The following is a 17,896-nucleotide window of genomic DNA, read 5'->3' as shown; positions in this document are numbered from 1 at the left end:
ATTTGGGAGGTTGGTTTCACTTTAACAGATAGCACAGACGTCACACGAAACCCATCCTCTGGGCGTATCGAGTTCGGAGTTCCCATCTGAGCGAAATGGCCTGAACGAAGGTGTGGTTGTAGGTCGGAGTATTTGCATGAGTCTTAAAATATATTACTTACGGTGTATCGTTCATCTGTATCATGCATGCATAGGAAAACGACGAAATAAACTGTATTATAGGCAATGCAGGAAGCGTTCGATTTACGACTGGGAGACACAACTGCCACCGTCGAACCTGCGTAGTCATAGTTGAAAGAATAGGAATACGGACCGGTGACTTTGTCAGGTAAGCTTGATGAGAACACGGGCGTCCAAGCTCATATTTCCATGTTAAAGAGAAACTGCGCTAATTTGTAATTTCATTGCGAATCTACAATATTTTGATGTAAGTGCTCTGTTTAGCACTGCTTAAAGTAAACGTTGTACTTTTTATGTCTTCAATTTGGTGTTAGGTTCACATTTGACAGTGAAAGATGCATTTCGTTCATACTACCGCATTGGACGGTGAAATGTATTTTCTCACCGGTTCTTCTGATATGACACCCACTCACGAGCAACATGAGTTCTTAGGTTGTAACAATGTTACTATATTTCTTACACCCATTGTGCAACTTGAGGGTAGCCTTATCTTTATTGTAGCCATTCTTAACATATTCACTGTATAACATAGTGTTTCAATATGCTTTGTGTTGTAATCACGATATATATATATATATATATATAAGTTAAGCAAATTTTACTATGCGTGTTGTTAACCAGCACATCAAGTACACGAAGTCAGTAAGAAACAAGTGGTTCCGTTTCCTGTGTAACATCAAAATGAGTAACATGAATATTGCTACACGTTCTCTTTTTTTCTACAACAAAGGCAGACTCCACCTAACTTTGGCATGTAGTCCATGTCTGCAATCATTTTGAATGTGAACTGAATGTTTGTTTGTCTCTCACTGTCTATTTGCACACACACACAGTACCAGTCAAAGGTTTGGATATACCTACTCATTCAAGGTTTTTCTTTATTTTTACAGTGTTTTACATTGTAGAATAATAGTGAAGACTTCAAAGCTATGAAATAACACATGGAATCATGTAGTAACAATTTTTTTTTAAACAAATCAAAATATATTGGAGATTCTTCAAAGTAACCACTCTTTGCCTTGATGACAGCTTTGCACACTCTTGGCATTCTCTCAACCAGCTTCACCTGAAATGCTTTTCCGACAGTCTTGAAGGAGTTCCCACATGTGTTGAGCGCTTGTTGGCTGCTTTTCCTTCACTCTGCGTTCCAACTCATCACAAACCATCTCAATTGGCTTGAGGTTGGGTGATTGTGGAGGCCAGGTCATCTGATGCAGCACTCCATCACTCTCCTTCTTGGTCAAATAGCCCTTACATAGCCTGAAGGTGTGTTGGGTCATTGTCCTGTTGAAAACAAATGATAGTCCCAATAAGTGCAAACCAGATGGGATGGCATATTGCTGCAGAATGCTGTGGTAGCCATGCTGGTTAAGTGTGCCTTGAATTCTAAATAAATAATCGACAGTGTCACCAGCAAAGTACCATCACACCTCCTCCTCCATGCTTCATGATGGGAACCACACATGCGGAAATCATCCGTTCACCTATTCTGAGTCTCACAAAGACACGCCGGTTGGAACCAGAAATCTCAAATTTGGACCCATCAGATCAAAGGACAGATTTCCACCAGTCAAATGTCCATTGCTCATCCTTCTTGGCCCAAACAAGTCTCTTCTTCTTATTGGTGTATTGTAGTACTTTATTGTATTATTTATTATTATTATTATTTATTGTATTATGTATTATTTATTTTATTGTATTGTAGTACAGAGGTATTGTAGTACTTTTTAATAGTGGTTTCTTTGCAGCAGTTTGACCGTGAAGGCCTGATTTCACGCAGTCTCAACTGAACAGTTGATGTTGAAATGTGTCTGTTACTTGAACTCTGAAGCATTTATTTGGACTGCAATCTGAGGCTGGTAACTCTAATGAACTTATCATCTGCAGCAGAGGTAACTCTGGGTCTTCCTTTCCTGTGGCGGTCCTCATGAGAGCCAGTTTCATCATAGCGCTTGATGGTTTTTGTGACTGCACTTGAAGAAATGTTCAAAGTTCTTCAAATTATTGACTGACCTTCATGTCTTAAAGTAATGATGGACTGTTGTTTCTCCTTGCTTATGTTAGCTGTTCTTGCCATAATATGGACTTAGTCCTATTTGGTAAAAGACCATCTTCTCTATACCACATCTACCTTGTTACAACACAACTGATTGGCTCAAACGCATTAAGAAGGAAAGAAATTCCACAAATGAACTTTTAACAAGCCACAGCTGTTAACTGAAATGCATTCCAGGTGACTACCTCATGAAGCTGGTTGAGAGAATGCCAAGCGTGTGCAAAGCTGTCATCAAGGCAAAGGGTGGCTACTTTGAAGAATCTCAAATATATTTAAAAAATGGGTTACTCCATGATTCAATATGTGTAATTTCATAGTTTTGATGTCTTATTCTACAATGTAGAAAATAGGTCAAAATAAAGAAAAACCCTGGAATGAGTGGGTGTGTCAACTTTTGACTGGTACTATATATTTGTTTTTACTTTCTTTGATTTACATTCAGTCTTTCAGTTGTATACAGTAGGTCTTTGGATGGCCCTACCTGTGAGTGGCTCAACTCTCACCCTGTCATCTCATTGCAACTCTGTGAAATCCTTAGCAGAGGTATTGTAGTACTTTGCCTGACTCTCCTGACTTTATTTGAACTTCTCTGCTGACCATTAATTTTGTCATTCCTGGTCTCAGCAGATTTTCAATCATTCGCACTATTGTCTTTGTACGTCTTTCCATCAGTGCCATTGCAAGGCTGCTGTCTGCTTGTGACGGGATATTTCTGTGATCCAGCATGACTAGGTATGGGTCAGCACCTGCTCTCTTTGCTTTTTCCATCAGTCGTTCGGCTGTTTTCGCTGCGGATTCCAATTTCCCATTACTTTGCAAGTATACTGGAGACAATGTTTAGTGTTTAAAGTCTTGCTGAAACTTCGGAGCTCGCCTGAAGAGTACTGGGGGCCATTGTCTGAATATAGGATGTCAGGTATGCCATACCTTGCAAAGTGTCTTCAGTTTTCAAATGGCCGTTTCTGACTGGGTGTTCCCCAAATGGTCCACTTTCCAGAAGTTTGAGAGTTTTCAATCAACTGTGACCATGGAGTCTCTGTTGTTGAACTCGAATAGGTCCATATTTTTCTCCCAGGGAAGCTTTGGTGCTTCGTGTGGTTTCAGCGTCTCTTTCTGCTGCTTCACACCCCATGCAGTGCAGGTGCTACATTGTTCCATGTATGTTCTCAGCTGTGCATTCATGCCCAGTCAGTAGACACACTCGCAAGCTCTTCTCAGACATCCCTCGATTCCTATGTGTGAGGAATGGATTCTTTGAGGGCAGCAAGTTCAACGACTCGCTCACCTCTGAAGATAACTCAACTCATCTTTGTTGTGAGAATACATTGCTCCTTCCAAGGGTACATGTTCTTTCCCTTCTGGCCACCGCTGCAGGATCACATTCTTCAGTGTCTGGAGCTTCAGTGGCTTTCTGGATGGCCTTTAGTCTCTCACTTGACACAGGCAGGTAAGTGTATCATGTTGATTGATTCCACAGGGCCTCTGTTCTCCTGTTCTGTGAGGCACACACAGCAGGCTTGCAGTGCTCCGTGGTGTGGCTGCAGAACTTGGATAGGTCGTTTACCATGCCCAGGAGGCGCTGCACTCCCCCCTGCACATCTGTAGGCTGAGGCATCTGTCTGATGGCTGTCACTTTTCCCGGGACCACTTTCAAACCCCTCTGATGTTAGGTGACCAATGTAGGGCACTTCCTTCAGCCTGAGCTGCAGCGTTTCTGGATTCAGCTTGATATTGAGCTTCCTGCATCTGTCCAGGAGCATTCACAGGTTTTTGTCATTGTCCCGAATTGCTGCTTCATCGTTGTCTCCTTTCCCCCGTAATCAGGATGCCATCTGCAGTGATTTTTATTTATTTATGGACTCCTCGACAGACCTTCCATTCCCTGTTTCAACTTCCTCTGAAAGATCTCTGGGGCTGAACTGATTCCGATTTGGCATGCGCAGCCACCTGTAGCGTGTCCCATGGCAGTCGAGAACGTGGTGAGAGAGCTGGATTCCTCATCCAGTTCCACATGTCAGTTGTTGTTTTTTGTTTTTTTCCTTCACAAACAAGAGAACACACGTGCTCTGTTCAGGTCTGGCACCATGTCTTCAATAGTGGGAAGTGGGTAATGGCTCCACTTGAGCGCCTTGAAAGGTTTTGGATCGATACACACTCATCGTTTTCCAGATGGTTTATGCATTGCGATCAGGCTGCCAATCCAATCTGTGCTTTCTCCCCCCCAACTGCTTTTGGCATGAGTGGTTTATATAGTGCTACTGGACAGGCTCCACTCGCTCGTCCACTCCCAGCTTCAGTTTGCCGGGTAAGCATCCCTCTCCATGGAATACATCAGCGTACTCCTGTTTTCTTGACGGCCAGGATGCTGTGATGCACAGTAAGCAACTCCATTGCCTGGATAGCCTTGCTGCCTACAATGGGGCCTGTGCACGTTCTTGTTGACTACGATGAACTCACCTCCTGTAGGTTTTCTTATTGCGTGGATTGATCACTTTTTTTTAAGCGTGCACTTCCCCAGTGGCGTCAGACTACTCTTGTTACACATCACCAATACCTGACTGCAGGGCTCTAGGTGACTGTCTTTTGTGAGGTTTGCAGGGATAACATTACAACTAGCACCACAATCAGGCTGAAATCTGGCTGAAATCTATCTAAAAAAATCATTTTGTTGACCAGCATTGTTGCAAAGAGAGCAGCATTGCGGTCAGTTATTTATTATTTTTTATTCCTGTACCACGTTGATGCTCTCTGACTTTGGCCTGTGTGATGCAGAGAACATCCTCACTTCTCTCCAGATTCAGCTGACGCATTTCACATTGCCAGGACTGTTTCTCTTTGCTGGTCCCTGCACTTTTTCAAACCGTAGAGAAGGGATTTTTTTTTTTCTCCCCACAGGATTTACATTTTTGTCCAATTGCAGGGTATTTAATTTTTTCATTTTTTTTCCTCGTGTCCGTCCACAGTTTCTGCATTGTAACAGTGCTCTCTTTCTCTCGTCTCCTCTCGGTCTCTCTTCCTGTGTTACTGCACATTTGACTTTAGCTCCTTGTCTGGACAGTTCGGCAGCTCTTCCAATCTGTATGCACATAATCCAGTCCCTGTTAAGTCTGTGATTACTACAAAGTTGCAGGTGGCCGCTAGAGTCCTCAATTCAGTGAGATATTTGTCTAATCTCTCATCTTGGCCCTGACTCCGCATGACAAAAATGTATATCTCTCAAATGTTTCATTTTTCTTGGGATCACAAAATGCATTCTAGTGCTGCAATTACTTCCTCAACAAAGAGATTGTCTCTTGTACTGCCCACACCAAGGGTCTCACAAATCCCTCTGCCTTTTCCCCCAATTAGATAGTACAGTAGCATCACTTTGTAGTCATCAGGTTTTTCTCCCATTGTAAGAACTATGTACAAATTTAATTCCTCTTTCCATCTTTTCCAGGTAAGTGCTAAATTAAAATCATCAAAGTTTTTTTTTTTTTTTTTTTTTTTGTAGAATGGAATGTTAGCTACTCACATCTGCTTATGTCCAATAGACAGTTAGCTTTTAGTATAGTCATTCTATAATCAGCTAGCATTGATGTTCGGCACGATGACTAGTTTGTAAAAGCAGAACTTTTCCAAACTGGCACCTGGGATGTATTCTTTTTTTTTTTTTTTCACTGCCACCATGTTTCAATATGCTTTGTGTTATAGTCACAACAAAAAGATGATTCGTAAAAATCCAAATCATTTCACAGGTCTTCCTTGTAAAGGGTTTAAACACTGTTTCCCATGCTTGTTCAATGAACCACAAACAATTAATGAACATGCACCTGTGGAATGGTCGTTAAGACCCTAGCAGCTTACAGACAGTAGGCAATTAAGGTCACAGTTATGAAAACCTAGGACACTAAAGAGGCCTTTCTACTGACTCTGAAAAACACCAAAAGAAAGATACCCAGGGTCCTTGCTCATCTGTGTGAACTTGCCTTTGGACTGCTGCAAGGAGGCATGAGGACTGCAGATGTGGCCAGGGCAATAAATTGCAATGTCCGTACTGTGAGACGCCTAAGACAGCGCTAACAGGGAGACAGGACGGACAGCTGATCGTCCTCGCAGTGGCAGACCACGTGTAACAACACCTGCACAGGATCAGTACACCTGAACATCACACCTGCGGGACAGGTACAGGATGGCAACAACAACTGCCAGAGTTACACCAGGAATGCACAATCCTTCCATCAGTGCTCAGACTGTCCGCAATAGGCTGAGGTAGGACTGAGGGCTTGTAGGCCTGTTATAAGGCAGGTCCTCACCAGACATCACCGGCAACAATGTCGCCTAAGGGCACAAACCCACCATTGCCGGACCAGACAGGACTGGCAAAAAGTGCTCATCACTGACGAGACGCGGTTTTGTCTCACCAGGGGTGATGATCGGATACGCGTTTATCGTCGAAGGATTGAGCATTACACAGAGGCCTGTACTCTAGAGCGGGATCGATTTGGAGGTGGAGGGTCCGTCATGGTCAGGGGCAATGTGTCACAGCATCATCGGACTGAGCTTGTTGTCATTGCAGGCAATCGTAACGCTGTGCGTTACAAGGAAGACATCCTCCTCCCTCATGTGGTACTGTCACGAGAATTTTCAATCCCAATGATAACTGACAATCAATAGCTCTGACCAATTACCGAGATCTGTAAGACCATGGGTTTAATAATAATTAGTCAAAGACTCAGTTTATGCAAAAAGAGTACAGTTTATTCAGAGAACGTTCTCAAGTCCATTATACAAAGACATCCATTTTATAACTGCGCACATACTTCCACACAAACAGTAGGTATCCTACGCACATACTTCCACACGATCCGTAGGTGAGTTTTATCCTTCTCCATAGTTCTCACCACTGTGTATCACTGCCCAGGTGACAGTTCCATTCCCCCGAGATTAGGGGAACCTTGAGAAGTACTCCCTATGCTATCATAGGTTCCTCAGATGCCTAGCCAGGTCGGTCCAAACACAGTTTAACTGTTCTCCGTTTTTTTTCTTTCGGCACACACATACAAGTTCAAATCCTAAACTACGCCTTGCTCAGACAGTCTGTGTTTTTCCACATTGTTTAACCTAATTCTGACTAAAACTACACACATCATCAGATTATAATTTTATGATTCTATTCAATTTCATACAGTTAAAATAATTCCACTCTGAAACGTTATCATTATCTTTCAACATATACACTATTTTATCAGGTACCCTTCCTGCAGGCTCATCCTGACATGACCCTCCAGCATCACAATGCCACCAGCCATATTGCTCGTTCTGTGCATGATTTCCTGCAAGACAGGAATGTCAGTGTTCTGCCACGGCCAGTGAAGAGCCCGGATCTCAATCACATTGAGCACGTTATTTGACCTGTTGGATCGGAGGGTGAGGGCTAGGGCCATTCCTCCCCAGAAATGTCCAGGAACTTGCAGGTGCCTTGGTGGAAGAGTGGGGTAACATCTCACAGCAAGAACTGGCAAATCTGGTGCAGTCCATGAGGAGGAGATTCACTGCAGTACCTAATGCAGCTGGTGGCCACACCAGATACTACCTTACTTTTGATTTTGACCTCCCCTCAGTTTGTCTCAGTTGTTGAATCTTGTTTTGTTCATACAAATATTTAAGTTACTTACAAATGTTAAGTTCTGTGAAAATAAACACAGTTGACAGTGAGTTTCTGTTTCCTGTGTAACATCAATATGAATAACATCAATATTGCTACACAGACTGTATGGTTATGATAATCAATGTAGCCTATTGTATAGGTTACAGTAAACATGAATCTAACTTCCTGTCTTCCAGAGATGGCCGCAGACGACAAAGTGGTCATCCTTTCGGATGATGAAGAAGATCAAAAGAGGAAGTACGTCCTAGACGAACCCTTCAACACTCTTTCCCTGGAGCTTCAGACCGACCGAGAGCCAGGCTCCACTCCAGTGTCTGCTGCAGCTTCAGACACACAGTCTGCTCCAGAGACACCCATGGCCTTACCACTGAAAGACCTAGGATGCTTTGAGAGGATGTGCCTAAGAGTCAACTCCCAGCTCCTCATCTCCAAGATCTTCTACTTCTTCTTCTATGCAGCATACGGATCCCTGCACCCACTCCTAGCCGTCTACTACAAACAGCTAGGGATGTCACCAAGCCGTAGTGGACTGTTGGTTGGGATCCGGTACTTTATAGAGTTCTGCAGTGCGCCATTCTGGGGAGTGGTGGCCGATCGTTTTAAGAAAGGGAAGCCATTGTTGCTGTTCTCTGTGCTGTGTTGGTTGGTGTTCAACTGTGGCATCGGCTTTGTCAAACCAGCTGCCATGATCTGTAAGGAGAAGGTGGACATCCCCACTGTGGCCCCACCAATACTGCCCTTGACTACTATGACACCAATTAACGGCTCGCTACCGGAGGCCTCCACCAATCACACGAGAAGTCGCCGGGATTTGTTTCAAAGTTACTTTCCTAGCTTCCCTTTTGTTTTGAATGGCCTTGATTCTGGCTATAGCGTACGCCGCAGGCATAGGAGAGGTGCTGATAGCAATACCACTCAATCCACTGGGGTGCCTTACGAGCAGAACAATGCTACTACTACAGCTACGACAACAGCCACTCACACCCCCACCGGCGCCCAACCCAGAGTGGTGCCTAATGAGCAAGCCAATACCACTCAGCTTTTACCAAATACTACAAATATGCCACTGACCACTAAAACCCCCACCCATGCCCCCACCACCACCAATTCCACATTGATGCCTCACGAGCAGGGCAATACCACTCAAGTGACTCCAAATACTACAACAACCCCTATGGCAACCACTACCACCACCCCTGCCCCCACCCAACCTAAAGAGTACATCATTGAGTACAACGAAGATCAGGTCGAGAGCATTTTTCTCCTGATCCTCTTGGTCATTATCGTGGGGGAGTTTTTCAGCGCGCCGGCGGTCACCATTGTGGACACAGTGACGTTACAGTACCTAGGGAAGCACCGGGACCGTTACGGCCTGCAGAGAATGTGGGGGTCCCTTGGCTGGGGCGTGACCATGCTGCTAGTGGGTATCTGGATAGACCACACCCACATTACGCTGCTCATCGACGGCGTGGTCGGCTGTATCCTGCCCGAGTACAAGAACTACCAGGTAATGTATGACATTGAAAATGTGACAAATAATAAGCAATGGGTCGTTAAGGGCAACATAGTTGATACGTAAATAAAAAATGTAGTTAATGTGTTCATTTCTTCACTCATTCCTTCCCCAGGTGGCCTTCATAGTGTTTGGAGTGATGATGGGTCTGGCCCTGGTGGTAGCAACACAATTCTACTTTGACAGGTAATATGGGCGGACCCAATTTAAACTGTTTGAAACCCCACCTTTTTTTTTGTTGCTTTTCCTTAAATCAATTATTTTATTGTTATTTTAGACTTTGTTTTATGTTCTTTAATTCATCTATTTTATAGAATTGCTGTTTGTTTTTAATATCTTCTATTTGATTTATTTTACTGTAAAGTGTGTGGTGATTTTTAAATGTCTTTTGAAATGAAGTTTGATTTTGATTTGACAGTGGGGACTACAGACAGGAGTTGCCTCAGAGGGCCCAGGAGGTAGAGATACCACAGGTAAATCAACTGGAAAATGAAAACTCACACTAACACTAAGTGGAAATAGTCTTTCTAATTTCTTTAGCCGAAGCAAATACTGCTTTAAATAGAAAATAGTTATTTTATTCATGTTACACCATTTGTTTTGCACACAGGTAGATGGGAACGTGGCATCTCCAGAGGAGAGCTCCACCTCAGACCAGACCCCCATCACCCCAGGGTCAACCACCACCGAACAGCCTTTCTATTACAGTGACCTCCTCAGGCTGCTGTGTAGTGTTCAGTACAGCACGGTGCTGTTCGTCGCCTGGTTCATGGGCTTCGGTTACGGCTTTGTGTTCACCTTCCTGTATTGGCATCTAGAGGACCTGAAGGGGACCACCACGCTGTTTGGTGTGTGTTCGGTTCTGAGTCATGTGTCGGAGCTGGCTGCTTACTTCACCAGTCATAAGTTTATCGAGCTGGTGGGACACATCAGGTAAGGATGGGGTTGTTGGGGTTCTTGTTTTTGGGAGGGTGGTGGAGGAAGAGATATCACATTATCCATCTCTTTTAACCAAATATTTCAACAAAAACAGCAGCAGCAGCAACAACAACAACCAAAGCGCACAGTATTTTCTGAAACTGAGGATTTCCACATTTGCTATCTCGTTTCACCTCGACTAGACGTGCGGCATGTAAACGATCGTGTTCGCTTAGAGTGCCTCTTGCTTGAACGTCACACAGGCCTTGTGCGTATACTATAGTCAGACAGACTGACCTAGCACAGAGCAGGGACATTTGAGAGTGTGGTGTTATGTTTAAGGAGAGAGGCCCATCCATCTGGCATCTCTGTGCGACCTATGTCATTTTGACGCACCATTTTAAAGTCTTCTTCTCTAACATCGTGGGTGGTTATAACCCCGCAAGTCATACAGTTACGTATTAGTGTGAAGGTCTCAAAGACTTTTTGTGCTTTTTGCCTCACCAGTTCAATGGGCACTGTGCACAATGAGTAATACTAACTATAACTAGTAGGGCATCTCTTTAAACCAGGGGTTGGGCAACTCCAGTCCTCGAGGGCCTGATTTGGTGTCACACTTTTTCTCCATCCCTAGCAAACGGCTCATTTAATCCAGTTGCATTCTAAACTGAAGATCATGATTAGGTGATTATTGGAGTCAGGTGTGTTAGTTGGGGCAAAACTGTGACGCCAATCAGGCCCTCGAGGACTGGAATTGTCCACCCCTGTTTAAACCTTGGATGAGTGTTCTGCGATGGAATCCAAATGAACGCAACAGACGCTCTAAGCCCGAAAACCCTATACATTCCATACATCACCCTATTTGATCTGTTTTTCTTCTTCTTAATAACTTTTGCTCGGAGTACCTAACCTCTGAAAATCTCATCACTAATTTCTTTCTTTCCTCCCTGTTTTCCTAACTTAGGGTCTTGTACATTGGCTTGGCATGTAACACAGCACGCTACCTGTACATTTCTTACTTGGAGAATGCATGGATAGTTCTGCCTATGGAGGTCTTACAAGGTAAGAGAGAGCAGGTCCGATATTGACATTACTTCCTGTTGACATCTGACTGAGGAAAGGTTCAAATTTGAGTCCGTAGTTGAGGGCTGTATTATTGAGCCTCAGTAAAGTACATCTTAGGACAGGGATCTCTGTTATTTCAAGCAATCGCTGCCTTATAAAACACCTTTTTAATGTTAATATAGGAATGTTAATATGGATTTTATTTGAAAAGACCGTTACAGTATCACATCAAAAACTGTCATATTAAAAGACAGTATCAACAAAAGGAAATTCAATAAGGATATCCTGGTGATGTCATATGACTCGTGAATAGGCACCATGTTACCCCTGTTTGTCTATCTGTGGTTACAGATGAGAGATTTATTTAAGAGCAGGTTGGATGGGTCTTGTCAAACACTGGACAGGAGAATATATTGTTCCACTCCCTCTTTCAGACACCTTGGGTACACCATAACCAATAGGACAGAGGTAGGCAACTAGATCCAGAGTGGGCCGAATTTTGTTGAAGAGAATGGTCGGGACCCAGAGAATAATTATAATAATTTGTACACTGCAAATTGACCACAACTAAGCCCATTAAAGAGATTGTATTTTGAGACTCAATCATGTATTAGATTTTTTGGGATGTGGGAACACTTGGGAACAGACTTACTAAATGAAACACATTTTTAGTTGAATTCCTGGTGATTTTACACTTCTGAGGTTGTGGTCTGGGGTTGTTTTTCGTGGTTCAGGCTAGGCCCCTTAGTTCCAGTGAACGGAATTCTTAACGCTACAACATACGCTACAAACATTCTAGATGATTCTGTGCTTCCAACTTTGTGGCAACAGTTTGGGAAAGGCGCTTTCCTGTTTCAGCATGACAATGCCCCCGTGCACAAAGCGATGTCCATACAGAAATGGTTTGTCGAGATCGGTCTGGAAGAATTTGACTGGCCTGCACCGAGCCCTGACCTCATACCCCATCGAACACCTCTGGGATGAATTGGAACGCCGACTGCAAGCCAGGCCTAATCTTCCAACATCAGTGCCTGACCTCAGTAATGCTTTTGTTGCTGAATGGATACAAGTACCCGCAGCAATGTTCCACCTTCCCAGAATAGTGGCGGCTGTTATAACGACAAAGGGGAAGCAACTCCATATTAATGCCTATGATTTTGGAATGAGATGTTTGACGAGCAGGTGTCCACATACTTTTGGTCAGGTAGTATATAACGATTATTTGTTTACATTTTTAAAATATTTTTTAAAACTAATTACTAAAAGCGTTGGGGGGTCCAGAAGAAATAGTCTGTTGCCGACCCCAGCTCTAGGACAGGGGTCGACTTATAAAGTGAATGTACTCATCCATGATTCTTGCAAGGAATTTAACTATGGAGTTGTGTTTTGAATGGTGGTGGATAAAATGTCTTATAGGCCTACGCCTCATGACAATTTTTCTAGTAATAACTGATAATGCGCTCAATAAGTAAGAATAAGCTTGTTATTACTGGTCACAAGTGATAAGCACTGTTTGCTTCTTCCTGAGCTTTGTGTGTTAGAAGTGTTTTGCAACCCCAGCCCACAAAGCAAAGTAAGATGACCATCCCATTACTTCAGCATAACGATGTGTGTGTATATACAGTTGAAGTCGGAAGTTTACATACACCTTAGCCAAATACATTTAAACTCAGTTTTTCACAATTCCTGACATTTAATCCTCGTAAACATTCCCTGTCTTAAGTCAGTTAGGATCACCACTTTATTTTAAGAATGTGAAATGTCAGAATAATAGTAAATAATTATTTATTTCAGCTTGTATTTCGTTCATCACATTCCCAGTGGGTCAGAAGTGTACATGCACTCAATTAGTATGTGGTAGCATTGCCTTTAAATAGTTTAACTTGGGTCCAACATTTTGGGTAGCCTTCCACAAGCTTCCCACAATAAGTTGTGTGAATTTTGGCCCATTCCTCCTGACAAAGCTGGTGTAACTGAGTCAGGTTTGTAGGCCTCCTTGCTCGCACACGCTTTTTCAGTTCTACCCACAAATTTTCTATAGGATTGAGGTCTTTGTGATGGCCACTCCAATTACTTGACTTTGTTGTCCTTAAGCCATTTTTCCACAACTTTGGAAGTATGCTTGGGGTCATTGTCCATTTGGAAGACTTATTTGCGACCAAGCTTTAACATCCTGACTGATGTCTTGAGATGTTTCTTCAATATATCCACATCATTTCCCTTCCTCATGATGCCGTCTATTTTGTGACATGCACCATTCCCTCTGCAGCAAAGCACCTCCACAACATGATGCTGCCAAACCCGTGCTTCACGGTTGGGATCGTGTTCTTCGGCTTGCAAGCCTCCCTCTTTTTCCTCCAAATATAACGGTGGTCATTATGGCCAAACAGTTCTATTTTTGTTTCATTAGACCAGAGGACATTTCTCCAAAAAGTACAATCTTTGTCCCCATGTGCAGTTGCAAACCGTAGTCTGGCTTTTTTATGGCGGTTTTGGAGCAGTGGCTTCTTCCTTGCTGAGCGGCCTTTCAGGTTATGTGGATATAGATACCTTTGTACCTGTTTACTCCAGCATCTTCTCAAGGTTCTTTGCTGTTGTTCTGGGATTGATTTGCACTTTTCGCGTCCAAAGTACGTTCATCTCTAGGAAACGGAGCGCGTCTCCTTCCTGAAGCGGTATGACGGCTGCATGGTCCCATGGTGTTTATACTTGCATACTATTGTTTGTACAGATGAACGTGGTACCTTCAGGCATTTTGGGAATTGCTCCCAAGGATGAACCAGACTTGTGGAGGTCTACAAGTCAGTCTGCCTGACTGATGATGAATGGATGTGTAAGTGTCAACACTTCCTTATCCATAGGACCTAAATAAAGTCGGTGAGGTTTCCTGTTAGATAGTTTTTCCAATTTGTGCTAATACTACAAGACGGAAAGCTTTTTCTTCTTCTGTATGTCAGTACTAATGTAAAACATTTTACATTTAGTAGACACACTTATCGAGAGCGACTTACAGGAGCAATTAGGGTTGAGTGCCTTGCTCAAGGGCACATCAACAGATTTTTCACTTAGTCAGCTCTGGGATTCAAGCCAGCGACCTTTCGGTTACTGGCCCAACACACTTAACCGCTAGGCTACCTGCCACCCCTTTTTTGAAGAAACATTTTTATCCGATAAGCTGTGCAATGTTTAACACCTCCAATGTTTGTCCTCTGGCATCATTGACGTTTTAGTCATTTAGCAGACGCTCTTATCCAGAGTGACTTAGTCGTGAGTGCGTACATTTTTGTACTGTTCCCCCATGGGAATAAAACCTACAACCCTGGCTTTACAAGCGCCATGCTCTACCTCTGAGCCACACACAGTATTTCACTTTTCTAACCTTTTGTTTTGTCTGTCTTTCTGTCTGTCTCTTTGTACTGTAGGTGTGACCCATGCGTCGGTTTGGGCAGCCTGTATCTCCTACCTGAGTGCCGCGGTGCCCCCAGCTCTGAGGACATCTGCCCAGGGTATCCTCCAGGGTCTACACCTGGGGCTGGGACGGGGCTGTGGGGCCATGGTGGGGGGCGTCTTCGTCAACTATTTTGGTACGGATGCGACAACAACGGTCCCATTTGAGTAGTGAAATTTAGCAACTCTCGCCATGTTTTTATATTTTAACATGATTTTGAGAACCAATGAGTTATGGTGTATTACATATTTATAAACTACACATCCACTAATAAACTATTTATAAACCATTCATAACCCTAATAAATGACACCTTAATATAAAGTGTTAGCATTTATGTTTTTGTGTATCTGTAAAGTGGATCTTTCTTTTTCCAGGAGCTGCAGAGACGTTCAGAGGGATTGGAATGGCTTCCCTGGTTATACTCCTCATCTTCTCCTTCATTCAATGTCTGACTGGACAGAATGAGGAAAAGGGTGAGGGAGGGGAGAGAACCTCAGTTCATATTTTTTTTTTACAGACCCTGCATCAGTGCACTGTTAGAGGAATTTGTTCTGTATAGAATGGTTTAATGGATTGCTTCATATATTGCACTAAACCTAAAATATTTATACAACTGCAAACCACCCTTATTTTTCACAGTGTACCATACAATAATAACCTAAATTTGTATTCCCCTCAATAGAGGACAGGATGCTAGCAGAGAACATTCCGGTTCCTTCCAGTCCAGTTCCCATCGCTACCATAGACTTGATGCAGAGCCAGGTCAGAACTCTCCAAATTGTTGTACTCATATGCTGCTTCTTTGAGCAAACCAATTTCCCATTGTGGGACAATGATGTGTACTACTACTAATTACTACTACAACTACCAGGTTGGTGTGATGGTGCCCCGCCCTGACCCTAGACCCCCGGCTAAGAAGACCAAGCACCAGGAGGAGCAGGAGGATGTTAACAGACCGGCCTGGGTGCTGAGTGGATCCCCCTGGGTCACCATAGCCTTCGCTGTCTGCCAGATCAGAGAGATGTACTGCATGGACAAGAATAGTCTACCCTCGGAGACACAGCCACTGCAGGTAGGATGATGGACGATAGTCCTTTTTTTTTAAAAATTAAAGACGTGTCACATCTCAATGAGAACTCTTGTCCTCGGATGTGCGACTCAAAAGTTAAGAATTTCAAGCCAGTTCATGTTGTTTTTTTAATAACCTTTTTTAAATATTTTATTTCAAGGGGACTTATTATTCTGTTTCTATATCGTATGGTTAACAGTGACTATGTGAACGATTTCCCCCCCCCCCACGCCTTCATGTGAACTAAAGAAAGGTGAGACTGTGTGCGCACTGTAGAGGTGAATTCGACACTGTCTTTGTGACGTGCTGTGGTGAATGTGGTCAAATGTCCTATGTGCCTGTGTTTGGTTTAGTGCATGGTTTGGTTATATCTTTAGTGTATCCAAAACATTTTGTCACGATGGATCAGCCAATGATGTTCTATTATCTTGTCTGTTGCCAGGAGCAAAATGATCAGACCTCTTCTGAATACCAGGCAGTGGAGACTGAACACAGCACAGAGCAACAGGAGTCGCCACACCACCATAACGGTTCCCCAAGCAGTGTATCTAGCAAGGCCCACCCCGCAGAGCACCCCGAATCCCAGCCCTCTCCCCTACCAGACCAGGGGAACTCTGTGGCGCACCCTGCCTTTTCCCCTGGTAATTTTGAGGCTTCACATCAACTGTCTAGTACAAACCCTTTCCGGCAGTAGATTAAAGGCTTGAGTTGAGTTTAGAGACGGAGCAGGTACTTACATTGTCGCGGGTCTCCTTTTGGTTCCTGCGACATGTACAGCCGGGAAGAGGTACTCCACATCGATGACTGTGCTCTAAAAAAAAGTACAGAATGATTGCTTTCTGTGCGGGTGTCATCTGACATGGTGTAAATAGAATTTGATCTCAAAAGGGTCCAAAGGGATTGTTGCCTTCTAGAATGCAATGTATTTATTTCCTCTGTGTCTTCCTGCACGAGCTTCTGACAATCATGTTATTATTTTGACTCTTGGGATGAAATGATATGTGTATATACAATAAAAATGTATTTTGTAGATAAATGATTTAACTTTCACTGTTTTTTTCTGGTGTCTCAATTAATTATATTTTTGCTGTCTGTATTCCGGCATGTTTTTAAAAGCCCAAGAGTCGACACTTGGTGGCAGTAGTGTACCGTATTGAAGTACAAACCCTAAGCGTGCGTGTTGTGTGAAGGTTGAGGTCAGGGTGTGCTTGCTGTTGCTGCTGATGGGAGTGTGTGGGAGGACAGTAATGGTGTTTTCTTCAGAAAATACACCACAATGCCATCTGCAACATCTCTTGTCTCGGCAGAAAATATAAGCTAATATTGATGTTGGAAAAGAGATTTAATTAATTGGACTTATTGTTTTACCCCAAATCGTCTTTGTTTTGAACACAGAAATTAATGTAATTCATTATCATGATTAGTGTACTCTAAATAGTTATTACACTACAACAGTCTCAAGAGACAACACTGACCGTGGCAGCTGTCTTATCCAATATGGTTAAGCATGTTGTCTACATCTAAGGAATTAATCATTTGTACATTTTACCTTAAGATTTCTCCATCAGCTGCACTCCATGAATCAGTTCATTTGAAGTTACTCCATGAATCAGTTCATATGAAGGTACTCCATGAATCAGTTCATTTGAAGGTACCCCATGAATCAGTTCATTTGAAGGTACCCCATGAATCAGTTCATTTGAAGGTACCCCATGAATCAGTTCATTTGAAAATCTAATAAAAAATTATGATATTCTCATGTACTTTAACGATCTTATTGAGGCAAGCACCAGTATAATATTTGTTTACTCTTGACCACACAGACTCGCACATACATTAGTCCGCTGCAATGCCTTGTGGGTACGTATGGCTTTGCTGAAAGTGTTGAGTCATGGAATGGTCCTATTTATGCCTGTGGTGTGGACACTCCAACATGCTGGGATGTGATAGGACCAAACAGCTGCCATGTTCAGTAGGGCATCATGTTGCAGCATC

General features: G+C 43.2%; 1 protein-coding gene across 3 annotated transcripts; it reads left to right on the top strand.

Moving 5' to 3' along the window:
- The first annotated feature begins 83 nt into the window (after positions 1–83).
- On the top strand, positions 84–16,938 carry LOC112266554 (major facilitator superfamily domain-containing protein 6-A). 3 transcript variants are annotated; one of them, XR_002955951.2, is made up of 12 exons: positions 84–328; positions 8,063–9,393; positions 9,515–9,585; positions 9,818–9,872; positions 10,010–10,332; positions 11,282–11,379; positions 14,805–14,966; positions 15,207–15,305; positions 15,515–15,594; positions 15,704–15,904; positions 16,101–16,154; positions 16,344–16,417. XR_002955951.2 is itself a non-coding variant. In XM_024444126.2 (12 exons), exons 2-12 carry the CDS (start codon positions 8,065–8,067, stop codon positions 16,352–16,354), a joined length of 2,433 nt encoding a protein of 810 aa, XP_024299894.2. In that variant the 5' UTR covers positions 84–328; positions 8,063–8,064; the 3' UTR covers positions 16,355–16,487. The 3 variants fall into 3 exon arrangements, 2 of the variants coding, with proteins under 2 accessions (XP_024299894.2, XP_024299893.2); XM_024444126.2 differs by having other exon boundaries at positions 16,151–16,154; positions 16,344–16,487; XM_024444125.2 differs by lacking the exon at positions 16,101–16,154 and having other exon boundaries at positions 85–328; positions 16,344–16,938.
- Positions 16,939–17,896: the final 958 nt, after the last annotated feature.

Source organism: Oncorhynchus tshawytscha, linkage group LG14 (assembly GCF_018296145.1).
Source record: "Oncorhynchus tshawytscha isolate Ot180627B linkage group LG14, Otsh_v2.0, whole genome shotgun sequence".
Lineage (NCBI taxonomy): Eukaryota > Metazoa > Chordata > Actinopteri > Salmoniformes > Salmonidae > Oncorhynchus > Oncorhynchus tshawytscha.
The sequence above is the reverse complement of the archived record's forward strand: the minus strand, read 5'-3'. Positions and strand labels throughout refer to the sequence as shown.